This window comes from Mirounga angustirostris, unplaced genomic scaffold (genome assembly GCF_029215605.1).
Source record: "Mirounga angustirostris isolate CCGP_5_RB_7025 unplaced genomic scaffold, mMirAng1.0.hap1 SCAF_1, whole genome shotgun sequence".
Lineage (NCBI taxonomy): Eukaryota > Metazoa > Chordata > Mammalia > Carnivora > Phocidae > Mirounga > Mirounga angustirostris.
Genome location: NW_026991709.1, coordinates 197,135,352 through 197,162,745, shown reverse-complemented (window position 1 = coordinate 197,162,745; position 27,394 = coordinate 197,135,352). Strand labels below are relative to the sequence as shown.

At 58.1% G+C, this 27,394-nt stretch overlaps 1 protein-coding gene across 16 annotated transcripts in view; it reads right to left on the bottom strand.

The window, feature by feature from the left end:
• Positions 1–27,394, bottom strand: part of CACNA2D2 (calcium voltage-gated channel auxiliary subunit alpha2delta 2) — a 142,328-nt gene that overhangs the window by 31,848 nt on the left and 83,086 nt on the right. For all 16 annotated transcript variants that reach the window (XR_010412909.1, XR_010412914.1, XM_064595610.1 and 13 more), the window contains exon 4: positions 82–141. Coding sequence is in view for 14 of the 16 variants with exons in the window: in XM_064595610.1 (XP_064451680.1) it covers positions 82–141 (60 nt within the window). In the remaining 2 variants the exon portion in view is untranslated. The remainder of the gene's footprint in view (positions 1–81; positions 142–27,394) is intronic.

Sequence of the window (27,394 nt, the reverse complement as noted above, 5' to 3'; positions counted from 1 at the left end):
CGCCCCCTCCCCCAAATTCACATCTACCCTTGCTGGGGGTGGGCAGGTCATGCGGGCTGGGGCGGGCACTGCAGTTCTTACCTTGATGTTGTCCTGCCAGCGGTGGGCTTTCTGGAAGTTCTCTGCGGCGTCGGCCAACCTCTGAGGAACAGAGCACAGGGAGGTCAGAGGCTGAGGAAGGCCCATGCCCAGCCCCAGCCCTCTCCATCCTTAGTGCTCCCTGGAGCCAGGCTGGCTCAGGGACTCCCTTGCCCCATGCTGCCTCCTCCGGGATTCCTTGGCCCCAGACCTTTCCCAGCTTGCTGTGTGAGCCCCTCCCCCACCCACAGCTGGGTTCACGTAGGACAGGTGAAGCCTGCACAAAGTGACCTGAGTGGCATCTCCATGGGACTCCCTGTACTTCAGCCCCCCACATCTCCTGCCCACAGGATGGCAGGGAGGCCCCCAGGACGCAGTAGGACCCAGGCCCTGGAGTCAAGCCCCGTTGCCCCTCTACCTCGGATAAACCAGTGTCAAGCCAGTGCCAAGAAGAGGCCCTCCCTAGTCAAGGGTGAACTGCCACAAGGGCCAGGCGTGCCTTGCTCATGCGTCTTTGCCACCAGCTGCTCAGGGCTTGGCAGGAGGTGCCCTCAGCGCATCTCACACACCCAGGCCCACTACCACCGTCCCTGTCCCAGCTTCCTGAGCCCCTTCCCAGCACGGCTCTCCAAGCCTCTGTCCACACAAGCCTGGCCATCCCTTGGGGCTGGTTCCTGCACTCTCCTCCATCACGGCCCCTCTGCGTGTGAGCAGTCCTTCTATCCCACACCCTGTTACCGCCATGCCTGGCACCAGACCGTGCTGATGTGCGGAGATGTGGTGGGCCAGCCCTGCCCTCTCACGGTCTAGAGGAGGAAACAGATACGAAACTGGGTAGAACCACCAGAGCAGGAGAAGCTGAAGTGCTTCGAGGAAGCTGAGTGCTATGGGAACTTGGGGCATCGGGGAGAGCTTCCTGGAGGAGATGTTGGTACTCTGCCACCCTCAGGGCCTGAACCCCGGCTGCCCAGAGATTCTTATTTTGCGACTCTGTGGATCCTGTCCCTCCAGGAACTCTTGGGACTCCTAAAGATGGCCCTCTGGGGCCTCCCGCAGAGCTGAGTGTAGTGAAGTCCTGTTAATCATATTGACAACTGTCACCACAAACTGGTCACTTGCCGCATGCCGAGCCTGCCACCAGGCCAGTGACACATCATGTGTAGCTGTCTCCATTCATGCCTGACATGTCTTCCTCAGATGAGGAGACCCAGGCATGGAGGCAGTAAGCAGCCTTCCCAAGGTCACGGCGTGGGTCAGGCTGGGGCCCTGAGTCTGGCCCAGCCCATGACCAAGGTCTGAAGGCACCTTCCATGGGCCCACCATGCCTGGTGAGGGACAGGGCAACTCTTGTGGGGGAGGGGCTCTGGTCTTCCACCCCTGCCCTACTCCATCCCATGGGTGGAGCAGTGGGTCCTGCCTTCTGGCCTCCAGCCCTCACTCAGAAGGCCCTGGCCTCTTGGAATTTAGGACACACACTCCCATCCATTAGTCCAGGCCTGGGGTGGCATGTGGGCCCCAGAGGGGAGGTTCTAACAGAGCCTGGCAGCTGCCCATGAGGGAGAAATGGGGGTCGGGATTCAGGAGACTGGTTTTCTTCCCTCCCAGCATGGAACAGGGTGGTATGGCCTATGTTCTCTGGGGTATGGCCTATGTTCTCTGGGGCGGGATGTCACCTCAGGCAGTTAGAGGGACTGACCAGGACCATCCTCACTCCCATTGGGCCTAGCTCCCCCTCTTCCTCAGGCCAAGAACAATGAATGCTGGGAAGACTGTAAGGCTGGGGGTCTTGGGGACAGGGTAGGAAAGTCTCTCTTGTCCAACCCCCTCACTTCACAATGTTGGGCCCCTCCTGGCCTCCAATTCCCTCTCCTGCTACCCCACCTGATCTTTGTAGGTTCTATTCTCTGCCCACCTGTTATGCAGTGCCTGCTTGGGGCGGCCCACCCCCCCCCCCGACCCAGCTTCGGGGACCACAGGCCTCTATACTCCCAGACACCTCCCATACCTTGCCTCCAACCCCGGCCCCTCCTGGGGTCCTGGACACCTTCCTGGGGTGACCCTCAGGCCCACTGGAGCGCATCCTGTCCCCTCTTGGAATGAATCCATCCATGCTAGACCCCTACCACCTACATCTTACCCATGCTATCACTCAGATCACCTACTGTCCTTCCTCAGGCTCCTGTGTCCTCTCTCGCCCTTTGTCATCTATTCTCCACATGTGGATCCAATCTGGTGGCCACCCTTTGCCCCTAAGCCCTTCATCAGCTTTCTTGAGGTCCCGAGGGGTCCACCTGCGCTTCCCCCTGGGGCCTCTTCTTAGCCTAAACTACAAACACCCCTCCCCTGACCCCGACCCCCAGGATGCGTGCGGCCCCTGAATCGCAAGGCTGCAGCGTTCCTTTGCAGAGGACATCGCTATGTGATATGCACACACAACACTTGTCATTGCAGTTAACTGAGCACTCCTGTGCTAGCTGAGCACCTGGGCTGGATGAGAGTGCGAGAAGCCTAGGGGCAGCCCGTGGGGCCGCACCTTGAGGGGTGAGCCTTGGGCAATCTCTTCATGCCCCTTTTCCTTCCCCAGTGGCCTGCTACCTTCCTGGGGACCCCAGACTTTTCTCAGAGGGGGCCTGAAGCCCACGTGGGGCTCCACTGAGGCCGCTGCCCTTCACAGGGGATGAGGCGAGGGCGGGGCGTGGGGATAACCAGATCAGGCCTCCTGCCTCAGGAAAGTCCCGGGGCTCATGGGGCTGCAAACACCAAACTGACACCAGCTGAAGTCTCCAGCTGGGCCGCAGCCTCGAGGAGCCGGCCTCTCCTGCACCCAGCTCCCCGCCGGCCAGGGGCGCCGGCTGCTTCGGCCTCTCAGGGCTCAGCTCCATCCACGGGATGCACGGGCCCAAGGACCAGGGCTCCCTAGCGGAGTGGCCACGGTGAGGGAGACCCAGGGAGGGGGGCCCTGGCCCCTAGCCTCCTCGAAGTCCCAGGGGCTCAAAGGCCCGGGTCAGCCCGCTGACTCATGAATAACGGAGCTGCAATAGCCACAGCAAAAGGATTACGTTTAATCCTCAGTAACGATCAAGCCATTATTATTTGTTCGGTGTTACAGATCAATCAGCCCATCCCCGGGCGCTGGACGTGTGGAAACTGCTAAACACACAGGCCTGGTGGTGCAGGAGGAAGGGTGGAGGCAGCGGAATGGGGGGGGAAGGGGCAAGCTGTGGCTGCTGGAGGTCCCACCGGGTCTGAGGGGGTGAGAGGAGAGGCCCACTGGCATGCCTGAGGGGCCCCAAGCAGTGATCTGAGCCTGGACTCCCGGAGCCTCGGAGCCCGGGCCTGGGTTCAAATCCTGGCTTTCTTGAGTAAGTGCCTTCCCCTGCTGGCCCTCAATGTCTTATCTGTAAATTGGGGATAGGAACTGTACCCACTCAGAGGGTGAGTAGGTTCTTGGCAGCCCCCTTGCTCCGACCCCCAGAAGCTGCCCAGAGGGACCAGTCCCCTGGGGTGTCTCTTGCTGTCTCCAAGCACGAAAGGCTCTTGCCCACCTCTGGGTCTTCCTCTGTTATCCACCTTCTGCCTGGGACGTGCTCCCTATCACCTAAGTCAGCCCTATCAGACTGTCACCTCCCCTGGACGCCTCCTTTTGCCCTTGCCCAGTCCCCGGGCTCCCCTACCCTGTCAGGCACTCAGAGCCTTGGGCTCCCGTCTCCACAGAGCCCACAGCCCTGCTCAAGGCTGTCTGGGAGATGTGCTCGCAGCCTCACCCTGCCCTAAGGTTCATCCTCCTAGAGCATCCCCCCTACCTCTCCTGGCTCCTTATGATGGCCTCCGCGCAGGCAGGATGGGGAAGGAAACTGAGGCCCAGAGTTGAAGACAGAACCACCTGTGGGTGGGCCCACGGCTTGGTCCCATGTCCAAGATACTGCCTGTCTGGGGAGAGACGTGCTCTATTCTCGCCCCTCAGCCACCGGCAGCCTCTGATTCTCCTGCTACCAGGCCCCTGCACATTCTGCTTTTGTGTCTCATCACTAGACTCCTCAGCGGGTTCGTTCCCTCACCCTTGAGGTGTTAGCCTAGGCCTTCTCCTCCTCCTAACTACTCCCTGACCCCTGCCAAGACCCCATCTGTCCCCATCACATCTCCTTGCTTTCTTCCTTGGGCTCTGAGCTTGGTGAGGGCCGTATCTGGCAGCTGTTAGCTTTACAATAACCTGGCCCCTTGCGCACAGTAGGTGCACAGTGAACATCCACGAACTTAAGGTCAGAGTATCTCTGAACCTGGGCGGAGACCCGGGCAGGAGTGTGGCTCTGCCAGCCAGCTGTGTGACCCCGGGTGGGTGACTTAACCTCTCTCAGCCGCTTTTCCTCATCACATCGTGGAGGGTTAGGGTGGCCCATGAGGGTGACACTGACCCTGCTGCAGAGCTGCTGGTGTTGGCTGGCCTGGCCCGACATGTCCCCATCGTGGCCAAGGCGTTGGAGGGAACCATGGTGGGACCGCTGAGCAGGGCTGCTCACGGCCAAGTCCATCACCGGAACAGCAGGCATTTCAGAGGCAATTATCAGAGAGTTTCACTTAACAATCAGTTTCCCTCAGCTCCGGCAACTGTTCTTACAGGAAAAGGCAGGAAAGGAGGACTGGTGGTGTGCTGGGCTGGGGACGAAGCTCCCCTGCGGAGTAGCCCCTCTGCAGACGCCTTCAAATTTCACTAAGTGAAAAGTCTTTCCCTTGCTGTGGAGCCGGTGCCCTCAGATGAGGGGCCTGGAGCCACGGTGGGTGCCCCTCAGAGGCCAACAGCTGGAGGGTCCAGCCCCTATCGCCCGCTGGGAGAGGTGCGGCTTGAGTGCGAGGGGGCTGGAGCCCTCAGGCTTCTCCCTTCTCTTTGAGGGCCCACTCCTCCCCCAGGGCTGGGTGCCCCGCTTCTCCTGAGCCTCCTCCTCTCACCCCAGTGCTGGCCGAACCCGAACGGGTCTGGGGAGTGACTGCCTATCAGACAGGCTTTGTTTCGTGCTGCCTAGAGGGAAAGATTGTACGAGGGGGGCGCCTGGGTGGCTCAGATGGTTAAGCGTCTGCCTTCGGCTCAGGTCATGATCCCAGGGTCCTGGGATCGAGTCCCACATCGGGCTCCCTGCTCCTTGGGAGCCTGCTTCTCCCTCTGCCTCTCTCTCTCTCTCTGTCTCTCATGAATAAATAAATAAAATCTTTAAAAAAAAAAAAAAAAAGATTGTACGAGGTGTTTGGTCTTAATTAGTTATAGCTACTCCCTCTTCCAAGAGGATACGAGAGGCTTAGGATGAAAGGCCCTGAACCCATGGGGAGCAGGATATTGAGATCTGGGCCACTGAGGGCTGCGACCGGCAGAAGCCGTGATGGGGGGGCCCTGAGGTGGAGGCTGGGGGCTGCAAAGTCCTAGCACCAAGCAGATGCCCTGAAAACACTGCCCGAGGGTTGCAAGGAAGGTAATGGTGACAGATGACACCAGACCCCACCCCTGGCACCTCCCCTGGGCCAGGGCTTCACTGACCGGTGCAGTTCATCCGACGACAGGCGGAAGACTGAGCCTCTTCTTCACCCTCCCCATTCCATCCCTAGCAAGCCACTGGAGAAGTGGAGTCTTCTGTTCCCCCCGCCTTTTACAGGTGGGCAGACTGAGGCTCAGAGCATTCGTGCCACTACCCCAGGCCCCTGGTGGGGAAGTGGTAGAGGGGGTATCGACCCAGGTCTATCAGCAGCGTTGGACAGTGAGCATCTCAGGGACAGACCGGGTCTGGCCACGTGGGTCTGCTGCTTGGGCTCAGATGCCCCCCACCTGCCCCCAAGGAGTGGTTCCTTTGTCCTTTTCTCAGGAGAGTGGATCAGTAACTGGCTTCCCAGATGCTGCTCTGAGCCCAACCCCCCCAACCCTGGAGTCACTGGGCCCAGCCCTTGGGAGGGGCTGAGGACCAGGGTGTCCGGCAGCCCCTGATCAACCCAGCGTGGCCACCACCGCCACCCTGCTTCCCTCCTTGCGTGCGGGCCCCGTATTAGCTCCGTACTGTGCACTGATAGATACTAAATACAGATTTCCAATTTCCAGAGCTGTTATGGTCTAATGAGTAAATAATATACATATTTAAAACTGTCTAAAAACATATCTGCATAATTAAAATATCTGCATAATAATGAAGCAAGATGCAGCTTAGCAAGGAGGCAGCTAGAGCTCCGGGGCTGACAATAGGGGTAGGTGCGCAGCTGGGGTTGGGGGTCATGGCCCTGTGGCTCTCTTCCTTCCTGCTACCTTGGCCCGAGTGGGCTTTTGTCTGTCTGTCCACCACCTGCTTCAAGCGGGTACACCCACAGTCGGGAACCAGGAGAGTCCCAACTTGGCCCCGTCCTTGCACAACCTGCGGCCTGGGGGAGGCGCACGTGTAGACAGACGGTACCCGCCGCCTGAGTGATGGCGGCCTCGAGGACTCTGACTGCCACCATCCGCGGCACCTGATGTGCTCAGGGCTTTATGGGCACAGCCCTGCTCACCATGACCTTCCAAGGGCAGGTCCTGTCCTGATCCCCCAGCTTTCTGGGTTCTGAGGGGTAGAGAGAAACACACCAGCATGGGCAGAGCGGGCTGCCCGGGACCCATGACTTACACACTGTAGTCGATGGAGATGCCTGTGGCTTTGCCTTCCTGTCAGATGCACCACGGACACCAGGGCCGCTGGGGCAGGACCGCACTTGGCCTTGCCCTCCCACCCTCTCTACCCTCCTGCAACCGTCCACACTGGACACACTTGGCTCCCGTCCCATGACACCTCCGACTCACCCTTTCTGTATGAACCAGACTTCCAGCTGAAAGATAAAACCACCACTGAAACAGTGAAAAACAAACAAACACTCAAACCTCAGACCAAAACTCCAGCAACCAAAACTGCAGGGAAAATCACCAACACTCCTCGAAGCGAAGGGCGCCTCGGGGGAAAGCCATCACGTGCTGCTGTTGTTGGCGGCAACGGGCTCCCTGACCTTTTCCCTCACCAGCGGCCGCACATCCTCTACGAGTTGATTAAAAAAAAAAAACAAAAAAACAGTAAAATGGATTTTTTTCTTAAAAAAAAAAAAGGTCAGAATACAAGTACCAGGAAAAAACTCATTTGAGTTGTGGTCTCCTTCTGGAGGGGCTCCCGCCTCTCCACCCCCAGGCCTGGGCTTGCTTGCTGTCTGTGGGCATCTCGGGCTCGATCATCGACTCCTGTGCCTCCTCGGTCCCGCCTACAAGGGCAGCCCGTGTGTTACTCTCCCAGGAAAGATAGGAAGACGTGAGCAGTGGCTTGGGCTAAAGATGGAGATGGGGCTGGGGATCCTGGTGTCCTAGAGGCTTGAATTTCAGACCACAGACGGGATTTCCCGGAACACCCCGGGCACCCAGGGAAGGTTGCTGTGTTGTATTTTGCCTGGGAGGACTTGCAAAAAAACCCACGGGTCTCCTATTACTGATATGTTACCCTCAACTGGACAGTTTGACATCAGGAGGAGGAAGCCATGTAGGAATAGGAAGGAAAGGAGGTGAAGTGGCACTCGGGGGATGATACCTATAATCCCACTGGCTTCACTGCTCTAGCTTTCAACGGGAACCTCAGTCAGCACAGAAAGAGCTGGGTGCAGTGTGTCATGGGGCAGGGTCCACAGTGCCCACTGTGAACAGGGCAAGGGGCAAGGAAAGGGGCCTCTGTGGGTGGGCAGAGCATTCGCCAGGGCCAGCCTGAATTTACAGAGCAGTTGTCAGGAACCATGGATGAAGCCCACCCTTGGGAAATTTCAGCTCTGGTGCTGGGCTGCTTCAGGAGGGAATGAGTGTGGACAGCCTTGTGCTGAGGGCAGTAAGCATAGGCCCAGCTCTTGGGACCCTGCCCTGCTCAGTCACTGTTGCTGTTCCTCGATCGCCTGCCAGGCACCTGCGAGAGTTTCCCTGATGAGAAATAAGCCAATAAAGCCAACACACAGGTCAGAGTTTGGGCTGTAGCCCCAGAGCCCGGCCATATGCAAGCACCTTGCCTGCGAGGAGCGTGAGCTGAGGGCCGGGCCATGTGGATTCCAAGGCTGAAGGGGCTCCTTTCAAGGTGCGGCCCCGCTCAGCACAATCCCTCAGGGGGCTTGCAGGGGTGAGAACCCACCAACCTAGCTGAAACCTAGTCTCCAGCATGAAACCTGCATATTTGTACAGGTAACCCAGTCCCTGGTGAGCCAGGTGGAATTTCTCATAAAATTTCCAGTTTTGTCAGGTTTCCTCCCTCTGAATGATGACCCAGTGTAATTCACTAATGTTTCTTTCATTCCTTTAAAAAACATGCAGAGAGCATCAGGTGAGGGTGTCAGGCCCAGGGCTGTTGGCCACTCTCCAGTTAGAGAAGATGGGTGACACACCATTTATCAAAGTGTACCATGGAAATGTCACTGACTCCTTTCCCTCATCAGGCCATGTTCTGGAGACTAGCACGTGTGGGCGTGGGTGTGTATGGCAATGGCCCTGTCACAGGGGCCGGGAGGCCTGAGCTCCTAAGGCCTGATGGCTGGCCCAGTGCGTCATTTGGTAAGTGTTGCCTTCATCTCTCTGCACCTGTTTCTCACCTGTTTAATGAAGACCAGAACCCCACCTGGGCTCTCCTAGGGCCATGGGGCAGGAACTGAGGGCCCATTTGCATGTCCTACTCAACCATCTCCACCCCAAGGCCATCCCTTGGAAGCTGCTCCCCTCCAAAGGCCCCTACTCCTGTGACACCCCTCCCTTCTGACCAGACCTCTCCAGAACTACCCTCAGCCCAACTTCAGACTCCCACCCAAGCTGCTAAGCATAAGCTCATCTCCCCAGGCCCCCACACTTTAGGCCTCCCACACAGGCCCATGTCCCTCCCCCAGCCCCCACTTCCCTGTTGTCACCCTTTATGGGGACCTGTGTGGCCTAGCCTTGCCAACCTTGTCACTCTCCCCCCATGATGACCCGGAGTTCTGCCTTCCCACCATGTTTGGGCTCCCTACCCTTGTTTGTGCTGCACCCTAAGCCTGGACTGCCCCCCACCCCCTTTACCTGCTCATCCGCCTCCTCCAGGAAGCCTGGCGCTCCTGCCAGCCTGGTTTCCAGAATTCCCTGTGGCACTTCCATCAGTACTTTGTCTAACTCCCCCCATATGTGGTCTCTGGAAGGCAGGGACTTGATTCATGGATGTGTGTGGCCCTGGTGCTGGGTGCAGGCTTCCATCTTGGTCAGTAGGGTGGGGGAGGGAGATTAGGAGGTGCCCTTAAACACCTGCAGGCTTGGAGGCCATGGGTTTCCCTGGGGGTGGAGATGGCAGAGACCAGGCCAGAAGCAGCACTGATGACAGAACACAGGGATCCCAGAGAGTGCAGAGGTAAAGGCATGGGCAGAGTGAGGCTGAGTACAGGCCCCTCAGGGCACCCCATGTAGAGGGGGCAAGGGGTTGCCTCCGGGGTCTGAACTGAAGATGTCTGTTTTCTGGAACCCCAGCCTCACTCTGGAACTCAGGAAAATGTCCACCAGTCCCACCCAGCTGCTGCCAAGTCAACGATGAAATGGTTTGGAAGCAAAATTCACCGAGGCCTTGCCAGAGTGAGAGGCTGGAGGGTGGTGGACACGGGTCCCTCATCTGGCCAGGTCAGGCAGGAATTGGGTCCTCCTGCTCTGGCAGGAGGAGTGCATTCTCCGGACATGCTCCAACACACTCCTCCAAGAAGCCTTCTCAGGTGTCCTTATGCCCCACCACGGCTCAGGGACAGGCCATGGGAGAGTGGTGGTTCCAGTGGGAAGAGCCCTCTCTCTTTCCTGTCAAGAAATGTTTATTAAGCACCTACTGTGTGCCTGGCCTATGCCAGGCTAGGGCAGATGTGGCCCTGCTCTCATGCAGTGTACCATCTGTAAGTTCTTCTCTATGTCCCACCCATCACACCACTACAATTCAGTCCTGCTGTCCCGAGCACAGACCTTGGTAGAGGCCTCTACAGTCACAGCTGCTGGGGTAGCAGCTGCATTGGGAGAATTTGGGGGTGCTAGGAGGCCTCTCTGTTATGAAATGTATTTCCACGTAAAAGCTGAGCCTGAGGGCCCCCCACCAACTAGAACAGAGGAGCCTGAGCCCCTGCCTGTGAGGACAGCAGAGCCCAAGCCCCTACCCAGCCGCCATACTCCCTTCCCATGATGTTATTTTTATACTTTTTCCTAAAACACAGCCTGAGCGGGCCCTTCTCGACTCTATTAACATTAGGAATCTAATCAGTAATCAGGCAGCTCATAATTTTCTGATTAGCTCTGATTAGACCCAACCTCAGAGGGAGAGGGAGTGGGACAGTGAGAGGGGAGGTGGGGCTGGTGGGGCACCAGGATCTGCCTGAGGGGGCAGTGGCTGGGCTGGGGTGGAGGGCAGAGGGAAAGAGCCTCTTGTCCCACTGTCCTCTGTCCTGGCAGGGGGTATAGGGTGGAGTCTTGGGTTGCACTGGATCAGAAAGATTGCAGGGGTCAGAGAGCAGGGCAATAGGAAAGGGGCCCCTGGTCCTCTCACAGCAGGGACCCCAGGGCAAGTTGGGCCTGCACTTTCAGAACCACGGACAGAGGCAGGCGTGATTGGCAGGGTGGCCAAAGGGCTGGGTTTGGGCATCTATCTGGGTCCCACCCTGCTTAGGTCCCCTGGGTCACATTCCAGGAATTGATCATTCCAGGAATGATCCCAGGAGTTGCCTTGAGTGCCTGCTCAGAGGGCTGCAATGTGTGACCTTCATATGGAGAGCTGGACCTGGCCTCTGTTGCTGAGCACACCATTGGCGGACCTTGATGATCATCATCTTCATTGTAAAGACAATGAGGCCAAGGGCTTCTCTGCACAGTGGGAGAGCCAAGGCCTGGAGGGACCACCCAGGTGATGGTGCCAGTTAGGGGCAAGCCTGGACCTATACTGAGGCGTCCCAGGCCAGCCAAACCTTTGTTCTGCCTGAGGCCTGTTTGTCACCTTTACACCACATGCAATGGATGGAACCATGGTGCCGGTCAAACCGGACCTCCTAGACCTGACACACATGGAACTGGACCTCTGGCCTGTCCCTAGTCCTGGCCGACCATGAAGCCTGACCTCCCCCCTGCCCCCCACCACTGCCGTCCAGTGGCCTTCCCCACAGGCCCAGACTCTTCTGAGTCACATCCTGGAGCCCCAGTCAAGTCAGGGTCAGAGTGGCCCTGCCCTTGCCCCTGGTCTGGATTACCCCTTGTTGGACGCAACCATCCAGGTGACCTCTGATGAAGCGCATGAGCCCCGTTGGAGGAGACATGCAAAGCTAATGCCATGCAAATTGGCACAGAGGCAATCAGCCTGACTCTACAAGCTGCCCCACCGGCCGCAGGCTGGCTCATTGTCTTTTCTGTCAATTTGCATTTCATTACCCAGAAGGCTGTGCTCGCCAGAGGTTAAAAGGAAAAGAGAATCAAGCCCCACTGCATCCTGCCTCCGGCTAGGGCACAACCCACATGCGGGACAGGGCTGCCTACCATGAGGTACACTCCACGGGGAGCTCGATCACCCCCATCGCCACCACCGTCACCCCTGCCACCACCAGTGTCACGCCCATCACCACCATCCCTGCTACCTCCATCATCACTGCTCATCCCCACTTAACCACTGCCAGCCTTGCTCATCACGCCTACCACCATTACCCCACCACTGGTCCTCCCATCAAGCACCACCATCACCACCATCATCTTCATCATCACAGGCACCAATACCATCACTGTCCCCTCCACCATCCCCTCCAGCACCACCACTTCACCACAGTAACCATCACCCCACCGGGGCACCTCTGCTAGCACCTCACATTGCCTCATGGTCACCACCTGCTCCATCACCTCTGCATCCCTCAGGGAAGTCTGGGGAACGGGCAGAGACCACTGACCCTTTACTTTTCTCTGACCATCACCCTCCAGCGTTACGGGAAGGTTAGAGACGCTGTAAACAAACGATCCGGTGATCAGAGCCCTCATGGATCAACCACCTGGATGCTGGTGCTTGTAACTGGGTGTCTCAGGAAGGAAGCCCACGAGGCCGGGGTGAGGCGGGCGGGGTGAGGATGCTGCCGTTCTGACAGAGCCCCTGGGAGACTGGGGCTTCGTTTACTCCCCTGATCAGCGGCCACTGCATCCTGAGGGGCAGAACCAGGAGCTGCATGTGGGACACGGTGACTGCCACCTTGTCTGAACCTTGGTTGCCTCATCTCTAAAATCGGGCTTCTAATAGTCTCGACCTTATAAGGCTATGTGAGGATGAGGGTAGATAATCAGAGGAGAATATTGAATATCCAGGACCCACTGGATGGCCACATAAAACCTGTGGGCAAGGAGGGTGCTTAGATCAGGCTGGGAGGGCTTCTGGGAAGAGGGAACAGCAGACCAAACTTGAAACAAGGCCAGATGGATGGGAGAAGGGAGGGGACTCCAAGGGGGAGCCTGAGCAGGGCCAAGCTGTGGAGGTGAGGATGAATGGCTTCTCTGTGGGGATAGGACAGTCAAGGCCACGGCAGCTGATGCAGGCCTTTGCTCTTCCTGAGGCTCCCTCCATCCACGGGTGTTTGTGCTCACAGTGTGGCTGAGCCTTCTCCACAGGATGCCATGATTTGCATCTTGCTTTACACACATGTTTCCTCTAAGCCCCATGGAGCCCAATTCTTATTCCCATTCTACTGACAAGGGCGCCAAAGCAGAGAGATGAAAAATAGGGGCTTCCCAGAAGAGTGGGAACCGGAGCCAGATCTTTCCACTCGGGACCTCACTCTGCTGGGCATGGATGCCTGAGACCCGACCTCATCACTGCCCACCAGCTTTGGTGGCGGCAGCCCGAGCATGACCCGGGATACAAAGCTGGGCACCGGCCAGCCCGGAGGCCATGCTGGGGAGCCTGGGAAGAGCCGACAGGCAGACAAAGGCCTGGAGGTGGAGGGTGGGGTGGGCACGGCCGGGTTGCCAGGTGGAAACGCCCAGGGTAAGAGCTGCTCTGAATACCGGCTGCATCCCGCTGCTGCAATCAGCTTCGACACTTGGTTATTACGAGGAGTAAAGGCGGCCGGCGGGACAGCTGGAGCCTTGGCGACAACATTTAAGGCGTTTATCAGAGCCATGGGACACGGGCTGCCAGGCGCTAATGGCTCCTGCCAAGTGAGGGGGGCGGGCAGGCGGAGGCGGCCTTGCTCCTGCCTGGGCCCCATGCCCATCTCACGCTACGTGGCTGTTCCACGACAGGTAGGGCCCACCTGGGTCTTACAGAGCCGCGGCACCAGTTGGGGAGGCCGGGGCAAGTGGCCGGGCAGCACATGCCTGCCCACCTGGGACCTCATCTTGCCCACCTCCACTTAGGCTGCCTCACGGCTCTGCTGCAGTGAGGGTCTGGGAGTCTGTTCTCTACCGTGCCATCTCCCAGGAAAGGGACCCTCAATCCTGGCTGGCGAAGGCCACTCGGCCCCCGATCTCCTCCACCCTCAGGGCTGGACTTTGTGTGGGAGGGAGCCCTGTACTGACAGACCCACGGTGGACTCAGATCTATCCCGACGGGGTGATTTCAGCTCTCCTGGTCCCAGTTTTCCTCCTTGTGCAATGGGAAAATGGCACCATCCACCCAGGGAGCCTGACTCAGTGAGAAAACAGGGGAATGCTTAAGTGCTGGTTACGTGGAACCCAACAGCACTTGGGCTTCTTAGGAAGGGCTAATCTCCCAGTCCCATGTCCCCTGGGAGTGGGGGAGTGTGGCCCCCGGGACTGCCTGAAGAAGAGGACAGCCCCTGAAGGCAGGGCCGGAGCAAACTGCAGGGGGTTTTCCAGGGAGCAGAAACCCATGGCCAGGTGATCAGGTGGGACCCTGAGTAAAAAATGTTCCTCAAATATACATGGCCAGCAAGGACTTTCTGTGTCTGGAAGTGCACTTGTAGGACTCATGCTTCCCACAGACTGAGCACTCCTTGTGCTCCAACACCGTCCATTAATCCCCAGAGTAGACCCTACAAAGCAGGCCCCATTCCTACCCCATTCTGCAGATCAGGAAACTGAGGCTCAGATGTGGTCGCTCGGTTTGTCTGCAGTCACTGCTCTCTGAGAGCAGGGTGGGGGTTGCTCCCCTCCTCCACTCACTGATTCACCCATGAGACACCCTGCGCCCCCTCTGAGATGCTGAACCCCAGCTGAGGAGGAAGTGGGTGGGTCTTTGGCTGGCTCTGGATTGGAGAGCATGGGATGGAGGAACACCGTGGGGCAGGGAGAGGGATCCAGGGTGCAGGAGAAGACCTGGATGGGCCTGAGCTCAGCCTCAGCTTTACTGGATGACCTTGCACTTGTCATCCTGGGTTCCTGCCCAGGTTCCTGCCATCAGAGTTCCTGACCACCCCTCCCACCCTGGCTGAGGCCAGAGGAGGCAAGAGGGGGTCCCTTAAGAAGGTGGGGAGTTATGTGCCCTTCCCAAGGTCACCCAGTGAGCTTTGGCCCCTGGGAGCCCTCTGCCACCTGTGGTCAGCCTCCAGCACGGCTGATGTGCTCAGCATGGGACCTTCACAGCATCAGGTCTGCTGCTGTGGGTTTGTGTTCATCAGCATTGAGCCTAGCGACCCTCTGTGCTTGGCTCTGTGCTTGGCTGTGCTTGGCTCTGCTTAGATCGGAGACTACTGCCTGAGATAAGGGGCACAAGGTCAGGGCCAGGCCCATCTCCTAGAGGACCAGACCTCAAGTCCTAGGCTGGCTGGCTAGGCCCCGTGGTCATTCTTCCACACTCATCAAGGCAGAACCTCCATGAGCTATCCTCACCCCCTTTTATAGGTGGAAAAACCAAAGCTCAGCAAGAGGTGGGTCTCCCTGGGTGGGGGCCAGTGAGCAGTGAGGATAAGCATAGGATTTGCTCACTGCCCTTGGATCTGCCCCCCTTCCCTGAACCCACAGAGGTGGGTGCTCTTTAGGGCAGGGGGGGCGGGGGAGTCTTCATGCCCTAGAGCCAGTCTAGCTTCAGCCCACCGAGGTATTCAAGGCCTCTGTCTGCCTGATTCCCAGCTCATTGCTCAACCAAAGGGTTGGGCCCTGGCCATGGAGGCTCTCCCTCCCTAGCACTTGCTCCTCGCCTCCAGAGCCCCCCCTCTACCTAGACACTCCCCCACAGGAAAGGGAGGTAAGAGGGGCTCCTGTGATGGGGGCTTCATGAGCCTTCACTGAAGGAAGTCTGCCAAGGAGGAGCATGGTAGAGAGTCTCTGTCTTCAGTAGGGGTTGGGTAATGAGGCCTCTTCCAGCTGATTTTGTGGTCAACAGCTTTGCAACTGGGGCTGGAAGGTCTGGAGGTGGAGAAGGAGGATGTGTATGCATGCACATTCAAATGTATACACACGTGTACATGCATGTGAGCATGGGAACACAAGCGCAGACACGAGAAATCATATGTGACCACAGATGCACGTGGGCGCATGGGAACAGGTGCATGCAGGCCAACATGTGCTCAGGCACAGTCACACGAGGGAGGTGAGTCCACACCTTCATGTCCTGGACTCCCTTCCCAAGGCACAGGTGGGGCAGGGCTGCTTCCTGGGGTGGCTGGGTGTGGGGTGGCTCACTGAGCTTCTGCCCACTCATGCCTAGCTAAACAGACCCTTCTGGCTACCCCTGCCTTGTTCCTGCCAAGTGGTCTCTCCTCAAGCGTACCCTCAGTTTATTCACTGGTCTACCTTCCTCCCTGCCCTCACTCTAGCCTATGGTCACTTTACTTTGTGTTATCCCAATGAACACCATAGTATGGAATAAATGAAAAGGTGACCCCCAGGACCCCTCTTCTTTCAAAAGAATGTTTGTGGCTTGTGCCGGGTGCTGGAGACACAGGAGGAATCAGACCCGGCCCCACCCTCCCAGACTGCTCAGTGGAGGGAGGAGGCTCCCACGTCTCCATGCTCACCCCCAACCCCGCAATCACAGTATGGCCAATACCAGGCTAGACGCACATGCAGACCAAGGAAACCTTGGGCACAGTCTCACGCCAACTGCCCGCCAGGTGCCTCTGTGACTACAGTTATCACTCATGGGGGCCCACAGTCATCGTGAGACCAACATGACCATGGGGGGCAAGGCTGGTGCTACTCGTCCATTTTTCAGAAGAAAAGCAGGCAGGAAGAGGATCCAGGACCCAAACTGGAGTCTGTTTAGCTGCTGGGCCCAGGCCTGCGGTGCTGTAGGCTGCTCTGGCCATACCTGTGTGACCAGCAATCCCAGCACTGCCAGCAGCTCCTGCCTATAGCCTCCAGCAAGGCTCCGAGGCTGGGGAGGCAGGACATCCCCAGGGTCACAGTACAGCCCAGGCGCCAGGTCCCAAACTCTGATTCTAGTAAAGGTAGGAGGGGCTGAGGGGCACCATCGTGAAAGTCTCCCCAGACACCATTCCATGGGAAGTGGGACTTGGCCTCTGTGGGGATTTGACCTAAATGTCTCATCTTCTATAGTCAGGACAAAAAGCAGTGGGTCTCCCTTTCTGCTTTGGCTACCAAGAGGCTCAGAGTCGACTCAGAGACTCAACTAGATCAAATGCCTGGTCTACCAGGGGCTGCTTACCAGGGCTCTTTTGTCTCATCCTTATTATTCGTATTCTATGTTTTACTACGTATGCTTTTGTGAAGAGATGCTCAATACTTTGCTGAATGAATTAGTGAATCGACCAAATTAAACTGTGCTCCCCAACCTGTGCACGCTACGTTCTCTTTTTCTTTTCTTTTCTTTTTTAAAAGATTTTATTTATTTATTTGAGAGAGAGAGAGACAGCACTAGCGGGAGGGATAGAGAGAGAGAGCGGTAGAGAATCTCAAGCAGACTCCATGCTGAGTGCGGAGCTGGACATGGGGCTCGATCCCAGGACCCTGAAATCATGACCTGAGCTGAGGACGCCAAGAGTTGGATGCCTAACCGACTGTGCCCCCCATGCTCTCCTTTTCTAAGAGGCAGCTAGACCCACGGGAAGGAACTGGACAGGAGTCGGGGTCCCGGGGCTCTGGGGAGTGTCGGCCAGTTGCTGTCCCCAGGTTTAGTTTCCCGCTTCCTGTACCCATCTCCCCATCCCCCCACCCCCAGTCTGGCAGGGCGGGTGGCTCTGTGAGGCGAGACTGACCGGGGGTGGGCAGTGGGGCCCTGCCCGGAGCCTCCGCCCCACCCCCGTGGCAGGCCGGCATCTGGCAGGCACAGCCGTCTCCTTGGAAAACGAGACGCTTCTTATTGAGATAACCAATCGCTCCATTTAGATCCAAATTAACCTCCCCCAATTACCCCATTTTCTACCACATTTCACCAGATCGAAATCCCCTTCTGCCCGCAAAGTCATGTGCCTTGCCCCTCCTCATTCCCAAAGCCACGTTCAATGGCCCTAGGGGGGCCAGCGGCAGCACCTCCCCCTCACCGTGACCATGATTTTCTTTTCTTCCTTCCCAGGGGGTGGGGGTGGGAGCAGGGGGATTGGGAAGCTTGATGCAGCTGTCGCTCTGAGGAGTCAGAATTTTTATTTTATTTTTTTAGCTCATTCTTTGAAATAAGGATGCAATATGGGATCAATTTTTGATGACAGTGAAGTAAAAGGGGAAAATAGTAGCAATTTTCTCTTCTGAACATGCCCTATTTAATGGAAGGATGTCACGGTGGTTTTATCCAGAGGAGAGAGAGGGCCTGGTTCCTAGGGACACATGGTCAAAGATGTCTGGCAGGATCTCAGCCTGGGGATGGCTGGACACCCCCTCCCCAGCTTCCCAGTGCCCCCCGTTAGGATGTTGCCAGGGCCCAGGACTTGGGGAGAAGAGAGACTGAGGCCGCAGGGCACTATGTCACCTTCCGGGGCCTAGCTACTGTGGACTGAGATTCCATCTCCCCGACCCAGCCCCAAGGTGGACCCTCCCCGCCTTGTGCTCTGCTGGTCTCAGCCTGCATCAGGATTCTAGAGCTGGAACCCCAGGGAATCCAGTGTTAATTAGGGTTATAAAATCCTGCCCAGCTGCTGCTGCCGCCTTTGTGTTAAACCTAGGGAGCTGAGCTCCGGTTGGCCTGGAGCTGGTGAGGGTGAAGAACAGTGGTGGAGGCTGAGGGGGGCAGGGGGCCGGTGGGGATACAACCAGGATGAGAGAGTGAAGTGCTGAGTCCTGAGCTGGCCAGGACCGGGGGATCAGGCATCCAGCTCCTTGTCTCAGGGCTCAGGAAGGAGAGATGGGGTGATAAAGGGGGCAGTGGTGGGGGAGTTTCTCAGCGGGGGTGGTTCTCAGGGACACTGCAGGAGGACTTATATGTGTCCCCAACCTCAGTCCCCGTGTTAGAGATGAACCAGAGTCAGACCTGGGCTGAGGAGTCTGGAGGCCTTTAGACCAGGTCCTGCAGGAATCTTGGGAGCCCTGCCGGGTACCAGGAGGACTGGCCCTGCCCTGCTGCTCTAAGTTGCCTCGGGGGAGGTTAAGACCCTTGGGCTGGATGGCCTGGGAGGCTGCCAGGGCCACATCTCCACCAGGAAACCCAGCCATTCACCATGTAGCCCCTTGAAGCCCGAGGCACCCCCAGAGCGGCTGAGTGACACCCTGGCCAGCCTTGGCCCACCCTTCCTGAGGTCTAGTCCCCTCTGGCCATCTGTCCTCCAAGGCCTCCTTCACCTTGCAGTGCAGGGACTGGGGACAGACATGAATTAGAGCCATACCTTGAAGGACTGAGCTGCTCCACTGCGGGCATCTCATTCACAGACACGTGCAGTCACCCCAGGTGGCTTGTGACCCGCAAACACCACACGCGGTCACACCAAATCCCCACGTTCCCACGCGCCTGCACTGAGCCCCCCGTTATGAAGACACCCAGCCACACGCCCTCGCAAGCATGGCCCCTGCCTAGATGGGTTGTTCCGATTGATGACTCGGGCTTCACACAGTGAGAAAAACACTGGCCTCTTTGGAGTGTTTTCCCATCCACCACCCATGGGCCTACCATACTAGTAACCCCAGACCCCCAAAGTGACCTTCCAGAATCCTCACAAGGAGGCCAAGACAGCACTTGACAAGAACAGGCCCTGCTGCCTCCTCCAGGGCACCCCTTGCCCCCAAATAACTGCAGATCCTAGGCGACGAGGAGAGAGGTGGCGGGCCAGGCTCAGCATCGACAGATGCCGCCCCAAACCGCGCCTGCCACCTCCCTCCTCTCCTCGGCTGTGGCCGGGCCTCTGAAATAATTAGCAATTCTGCTCGACGAAACGCTGGCCCGATGGGATAATAAACTCCAACATCTGTCAGAAGAGCGAGCTCCTATGGAATTGCCAAGAGAAACATTTTTCTCCTCATTCAGTTCACATTTAAATCGAAAACAACCCCTCCAAGTCTGCGCCAGGCCGGCGGCACGGGGCTCCGGGAGCCCACAAGCTGTTCCTGGGCCTGCAAAGAGGCTCGGATGAGTGGTGATCACTCACTCAAATTAACAAATCATTTTATTTAGAAATGAAGAGTATTTGTAAGTGACGGATGGCTTGAGAGCCACTGAGGAGGAGAGGACGTCAGCCATCGGCCCTGCTGCTGCACTGGTGGACGGCCCTATGTACCCCCCGGCCCCTCCGGCCCCCCCGCAGAAAGGCCTCCCTGGGAGCTCCAGTCATGGGAGCCAGCACTCCCTATCTTCACAACTGCCCAGTGTGGTAGTAGGCCAGGAATGATGTTGCTGGTTTGTAGCGAGAAACTGAGGCTCAGTGAAATGCCTAAGACCCCAGTTGTTCCTGCTGGCCTGAGAAGGACACAGGCCCCCGTCTGAGGGAGCCCAGGCAGCCCCCTCACAAACAGCCTCCTGGGCCTGCAATTCCCCGTCTGGGCTGCTGGAGGTGCTGTGCAGAGAGGACTGGGTCCTGTGTGAGTCCAGGTTTCGGTCTGGCTACGTGCAATCCTTGCTTTATCCAATACAACTACACTCTTTGTCTTTTCTTTTCTTTTTTTCCCCACAACTACATTCTTGAAACAGGAGCCCTAGAGACTTGAGTTTTGGGCCTAGGGCCCAGATTTACTGTCTATACAATGAAAGATGTAGATCTGGATTGCCAAGGGCCTTCCCAGCTATGAGGGCCTCTGAAGACTGGGTATCAAATTCTGATAAATAAAAAAAAAATACTGATGACTGAGCCCCAGTCCTGGCCAGGCCCCTCCTTGGGGTTCTAACAGTGGCCTGTGTGCCTCCATAAGGTGTCCTCTTTAGGGTTTTCCAAATGCCCGTATGTCTTCCATCATACCCCTCCTCAGGGTTCTCCCAAGACCTATGTGCCCTCCTCAAAGACTTCACTGTTCTGTCACATGATTTCCCAGCAGACTGTGCACTTTCTGAGGCAGGCACAATGCTGTTTTTTTCCATCCCAGTGGCCCTAGTGCCCAGCTCTTGGTAACTATTTGCTGAATAAACAAATGAATGAATGAATGTCTGGTTGCACAGACGCTCAAATGCATGAGACAGGGGCTCGATTAAATGTCTGACTATCAGGCCACAATCTCATACCTCCGTGCTTTTGCACAGAACATTCCCTCTGCTTGGAATGCCATTCTCCCTGCTCTGCCTGCACAGTTGTTTCCTGCTTCTTAATGTCCAGCTCAGTTGTACTCTGTGCTGAGCTTCTTCCTGTTTGGCCTCGAACAGCTGTGGTTACCATGAAGGCACCAGGTTGGTTGACAAGGCTAGCCACCCTGGACCAGGTTCTCTTGAGGTCACAGCAGGGCCTGATTCTTCCTGTGTCCACTCTTGGGCTAGACCTGGGTCTGCAGTGGGGGCTGAGAGCATGGCCTACCTCTGAGAGCTTTCCAGTTGGCAATGTCAGGAGCTCTTGAGATAAACTGAGGAACAGCCTTGGAGAGAAGAGGGTTGTGGAGGGGCAAGAAGACAGGAGACATGGCCAGAGGGATGGGGAGCGGAGGACAGATTCCCAGGACAACAGATTTCCAGAGCTGGGAGTGCTTGGGTGCTGGTAGAGGCCTGGTGGAGGCCTTTATTGCTTCTGCAGGCCACTTTCCTGCACGAGGCTCAGGGCAATGCTTCTTCTCAAACTATGACTGTGAGCTCAGATGCTCCACTGGGGGCTTCAGGGAGCCCCTGCCAAGGAGACAGCAGACAGGAAGAGGGTGCTCTGAAAACACCATGCCTCCATCCTGGACCCTACAGGCTCTGCAGAGGAGCACTGGGGAGATCATGACACCAGCTGTGGGGCCGTGTCAAACTTAGATCAGATCCCGGGAGGCTTGGGCCCCAGCTGGAGCCATCCAGCGGTCTTGGCCCTTTTCCTTTCTGCACCTCAACCTGCCCGTCTGTAAAACAGAGATATCCTCCTCTAGGTGCAGTGGGGCAGTGAATGGACAGAGGGATGAAGACAGCTGTGACGAGGGGTTTCCAGGCAGGGGTGTCTACCTGGGACACACAGGTGCACTCATCTGCGCGTGCACGGGCTGGGCTGCACACACACACGGGAATTACCTGCAGGTACGTGTGCATGCCCATCTGCAGCCATTCGTGTGGGGGCGTGGGCGTGGGCATGCTGCTGTGGCTGCAGAGTGGGGGATGGGCTGGGAGCACACGGCCTTTGCACATATGCATGTCTGTGGCTGCCGGAAGCTCACATGAGGGCCTGTGAGTGAGATGGGCCATGCTGGGCAGCAGGGACCCTGAGGTGGTAGAGCTCTCCCCCCCTTCCCACCCCAGCTCTTCAGACTCTTCCAGCACATACCGCACGTGTCTCCCACATACACCCATGCACGCAGGCCCCATCATGGAGAGCCCTGGCCTGCCGCTCAGCCATACACACAGGTATGCATATCCATCCAGCACCATCCCAGCCATGCATACCGGGCGCATCCCAGCCATACTGACAGCCTCCCACGAACAGATACATACTCCACTTGTGTTTTGGTCTCAGGTGGGCCCCATCACCCTTCCTGGGAATTCTAAAGGGCCGTTGGGGTTCTCCTCTGCTGACACCAGCAGCTGCTCAGGGTGGCCTGGTGCTGGGCAACCCAGGAAGATGCCGGCTGGGCCGACCGTGCATCTCCCACCACCTGCCTGGAGGCAACGTTTGGGGCACAGGCAGGTGTCTGCTGTCTAAGGGAGGCTCCTGCTGTTTCCTCAGCTTCCTGGCAGGAGCCAGGGGGCTGGGCTGTGGGAAGGAGACCCCACAGATGCTCAGGAAGCTGTGTCCCAGGTCGGGGGATGGGGCTTGACCTTGAGCCGACACCTTCTCACTGCCTTCAGCCCGGCTCAGGCTCTGAGTTTGCACTTGGGAATATGTGTGTGTGGGTGCCGACTCCCGCTCCTTGCCTCCCTGGTGGGACTGTCTTCTGACACCCCTCTGTCACCCCATTACACATGCTCACATTACCTGTCTACCCTCTGCCTCCCATCTGGACCACAAGGTCCCAGAAGGCAGGACCATGTCTGCTTCTGTCACTGGAGTCCTCAGCAAGCAGCCTGACATTCGGTGTGTACTTGGGAAATGAAGGGATTGGTGGAGGCTGAGAGGATGGGGTTCAGGGAGCACCGAGATGTGCTGCAGTGGGAGGAAGAGTCCCCCACCCCTGCCTATATCAGCTTTGGAAACCAATGGGCCCCGTGGCAGAACGAAGAGCGAGCCCAGAGGCGAGGGCAGCGCCGTGAGAGGCGGGACCATACTTCTGCTCCTATCGGAAGAGGCTGCACCCTCGGCCTGTGGGGAAGGCCCAGGCTCCTCCCCTACGGTCACCGCCACTCTGACACCCCCAGAGCCACGGCCAATCTGCAGTGGTAGTGGGCACTGCCTGGCAGTGGGACCAGGCCACCACACAGACACTGGCAAGTAGGTGCTCAATGTATGTTGTAAAAGGACTATCCCTGCCTTACTCAAGAGGTGGCCGGGGCTTCCAATGCTGGGGGCCTAAATCCCTGTGCTGGGTGCCCAAGGCCTCCCACTGCCATTCCCACCTTGGCCATGCCCTGCCTCTACCTCAAGCCAGCCCCTGCCCTTGGCCTCTTCATACCCTGGTTTGTGCTGTGGTCCTTTCTGGCCTGGCCTGCCCCTCCTCCTGGCCAATTCCTCAGCCAAATCGCGGCACAGCCCACCAGCCTCTGTGGGGATGTCTCCCTGAGTGCTCCCAGGGCCAGGCAGGGCGGCCTCTAGGCCTGCGGAGTGGGACACATGCAGTATGTCAGGAGGGGTGCTAAGGGCAGCCCAGGAGGTGAGTGGTGGGGGAACCTCTGTTCTAGCCCCTCGGGGCTCATGTCCCCATTGCATCCCCTTCTCTGGGGCATCCTGATGCTCCCATGAGGGCCAGCCATGTCCCCTGTCCATGCTGCAGGCTGGACAGGGAGAACAAGGCAAGGGGTAAGGGGCTGGGCCCCATGGAGATGCGGGCTTTGCTGGCGATGTCTCTGTTCTTCCCCTGGGCTCAGGCCTGACTGCAGTCTTGAGTCCTGAGCCTCTGGGGGCTTGGAGGGGGCCTGGCCCTTAGGGATGGGAGAGGTACAACCCGTGGTGGGGGCATCTCAGAATGGGACAAGGGGATACGCCTGGATGAGTCTGAGTTTGGGGGGGGCTTCCCGGGCTGGCTTGGAAGCCTTCAGATGAAGGTACTCAGCCTGTAGAGGAATGGAGGAAGAGACAGGAACACGGGGGCGGGGGGGGGGGGGGGAGGAGGACATTCCATTCCTGTCTCCTGGGCCACAGCAGGGCTTATGGGCATGGAAGTGTGTGCCAGAATTCTCTAGAGGTGGAACCAAGACTTAGGCTTCAGCAAGAGGGATCATGGTTTGACACAAGGAAGAACTTCCAGACATCTGGTGGGCTCCAGCTCTGGAATGGGAACCTGAGGACATGGCGGCATTTCCCTCCAGAGTCCGGGATAGGCTCATGTGCCACTGCCTGGGGGAAGGGCAGTGGGCCAGCCCCCTCCAGCCCCATAATTAGAGAAGCTGTTCTGATTTCCTGGCATCAAGGACCTGTGTCCCCAGCATTCCCAGGGCCACGATCTTGTGAGGCTGAACCTGACCTTGTGGCCCTGAGCTGAGTTGGGAATTGTACATGTGAAGTGTCTGTGACCTAGTCGGTGACCTCGAGGCCCATGACACCAACCCTGGGCTGCATCGTGCCTGACGAGTAACCCTGGGAACGCTTCTCCAAGCTGCGATCCACGGACTCGGGGGTGACCCTGAGGCCGCTGGAGCGGACAGCACTCTCTCGGGAAGGCAGGGCCCCTTTCACTCAGTGGAAATGGGCACGTGCTGTGGAAATCTTGAGTGAGCCCACAGGGCATGATGGGAATGTGTGCAGGCCCTCGGCTGGCCCATTCCTCAAATCTGGCAGCGGCACCCAGGGCCGGAGCCCTCAGAAATGCCTCCCTCGACAGCCAGGAAGCCAGGGAGGGTGATACAGGGCTGGGGGGCAGCCCGAAGCCTCTTCCGGGCCAGGCTCTGGCTCCCTCGGGTTCCCTAGGGAGGCTTGGGAAGGCCTGACCTCCACTCCTGGCCTGTTGTCCCCTTTTCCCCATTTCTCCTTCTATGAGGAAAATCACAGGGAAGCAAACCTTGGGGGGAAAAAGGAGAATGTTTTTAATTAAAAGTTTAAGAGAGGGGCGCCTGGGTGGCTCAGTCGGTTGGGCGTCTGCCTTCGGCTCAGGTCACGATCCCAGGGTCCTGGGATCGAGCCCCGCATCGGGCTCCCTGCTCCGCGGGAAGCCTGCTTCTCCCTCTTCCACTCCCCCTACTTGTGTTCCCTCTCTCGCTGTGTCTCTCTCTGTCAAATAAATAAATAAATAATCTTAAAAAAAAAAAAAAGTTTAAGAGAATTCACGTCCTGAGGGAGTCGAAGCAAGAGAAGGTGGGGAGACAGTGGGGGCAGTGGGGGGTCGAGAGAAAGTAGGCCACGCCAGTCGAGGGCTCGAGCCCAATCCTTGTAGCTGCCCGGGGCCATGGCCGCAGCCGGCTCTGAGCCGCCGAGGGCTCTCCGTGCAGAGGAGGCCTCGGCAGCCCCTGGTCTCCCATCCTGGGAATGGGTGGGGGAGGTGGGGGCGGGGGCTCGGCAGTGATGGCTGGATGGGAGCAGCACCAATCTCTGAGGCTAAAACAGCTCAAAGTCCCGCGCTGTCCCTTCTGCCCGGCCCCACTGCCAGAGGCAGACGTTCCTGGTGCCCCTGGCTGGGACTGTCATGCTTGGTCAGGGCCAAGGCCGGGGCCACAGGTGACCCTACTGGGGGGCTCCATATCTGCCCTGTCCACAGTCACTGTCCCAAGTAGCCCCCACCTCACAGCTACACCAGAGCCTGGTTGGGGCAGGGGGATGGGATGGTGTGGGGGGCCAGGGCAGCCTAACCATTGTGGCACCTTGTCCAGTGGGTGGCGGCAGACAGGTGATAATGAGGACCACCGGGATGCCTCTAAACCAGGTCCTGGCTGCACACCTGGCTCAGCCCATCCATGCATGGCCACGCCTACGAGTGGAGGCATTCCTCAGTCCGCCCCCTCACCCCCAGCCTGCCTGCCATACACATGCCAACCAGGGCCAACTCCACTTAGTAGCTCATTAGTCTCAGCGCAGCCTGGGCCTGAGCAGTCCCTGCGTGTGAGCAGGTGCGCGGAGGGTGCTTCCAGAGCAGGGCTCAATCAGCCCTGCGCCATCCCTTCTTCCTGATGGAGGGAGGTCGTGGACACCCTCAGCCCACTGACCTCCATCTGCTCACCAGGTCCTGGGGCCAGGATGTGTGTTAAGGCGGCCTGTGCATGTACCAGCGCGTGTGCTTGGGGGGCCCCGTGTGTGAGCGGGGGGCTGGTCAGGGCCGGCCTGTAAGGTAGACTCATCCCTAGGAATCTTCCTCAAGCCCATCCCTGCCTGCCCTTTCCTGGGAAAAGGAAGAGGTGGGGGGGGGCGGGGATAAGACAGATGCACTATTTTGCAAAATGAGCTAATTACATGGCAGTCACACAAGGAGATGAGATTAGCAGAGTATTTGATAAAAGGAGGCACAGGTATGCACGTGGGTAATGGGGAAAGGTCACTGCCACCCCTGGAAGATGGTGGGGCCACAGCCCTGTCACTCAGGCCACAGTCATGCAGCTCAATCCTGGGCCACGGGAGAGCCACAAGCGCAGGGAAACACGTGGGTGTGTGCCCGCACATGAGGACACACATGCCCATGTCGAGACACCGCCGCGGGATACATACACACGTGTGCCCAGGAGAAGGAAGAATGGCCACACTCTCCCCCACGGTCCCCACACCCCATCCCCTGCAAGCTCGTATCTCGGGGTCAGGGTTGCCCTTGGGGCGGGGGTCCCATGCACGAACAGCTGAGACGGAGGACAGTTTAGCTGTAGCTGTCACAAACTGGGCTGTCCCTGCTATGGGCAGAGCACGGATAGGTCCATTTTCTCTGTTTAAATGCCCATGGCTCTTCTGCTGGCCCATGGGGTCAGGACCCTCCCCGCCGAGGGATGTGGGGGCACTTTGGCCCAGACTGCTCCGCCCACCCCACGGTGCCTACTCTAATTCTTCAGCCCTTGGTACTATGGGTGCACAGGAAGATGCTCTGGGATCCACCCCCCAAAGCCCATGTCTAAAAACCAGCCCCTAGCAGGGCCCCGAGGCCCCCAGTGACCAGAGTCAAAGGTCCAAGATGCAAGCTCAGAAGACCTTAGAGCCCCTCAGGACTCCAGGCAGGAATGTGTACTGACGCTAAACTTGCCCAGGGACACTACGGTGTGAGCGGGTCTGGGGGAAGGCCGCTCCTCGTGCCCCCTAAGAGCGTGAGCACTGCACACCACGGTGGCACATCACCCTCACCTGGCTTCCCTCTGCAGAGGGGTCAGCAAACACCTGAGGAAGGAAGGTGGGGGCAGGCAGGAAGTGCTGCCGACTTGCTGACAATCCCCATTGGTTCCTGGAGGTTCAGCCTTCTCACTCCACAACCTACTCCTGTCCAAGGCCCCCTGTCCCCGTAAGTGCCACCTTCACCCACGCCCCTATCCAACCCAGAACTTGGAGGGTTCAACCTGCTCCCCCTCCCGTTCTAACCCAGCAACCATACAGGGCTCTGCCCGAGCCCCACTCCGACCGACAGGGCCCCTCCACGCTGTCCTCTTTCTCAGAATGCTCTTCCCCACCTTCTGAGAGGCCAACCCCCTCCTTCCATCCAGCCTCAGTCTCAGCACTACTGCTCTGTGCTTCCACGTAACTGGGACCCTTTCGGGAAAGCGCAAAGTGAGGTCAAGTGTCGGGGCTCTTCCCTGTGGCCCACGTCCCTGACTTGTAACGGTGATAACCACATAGCACACACATGTCTAAGAGCTGG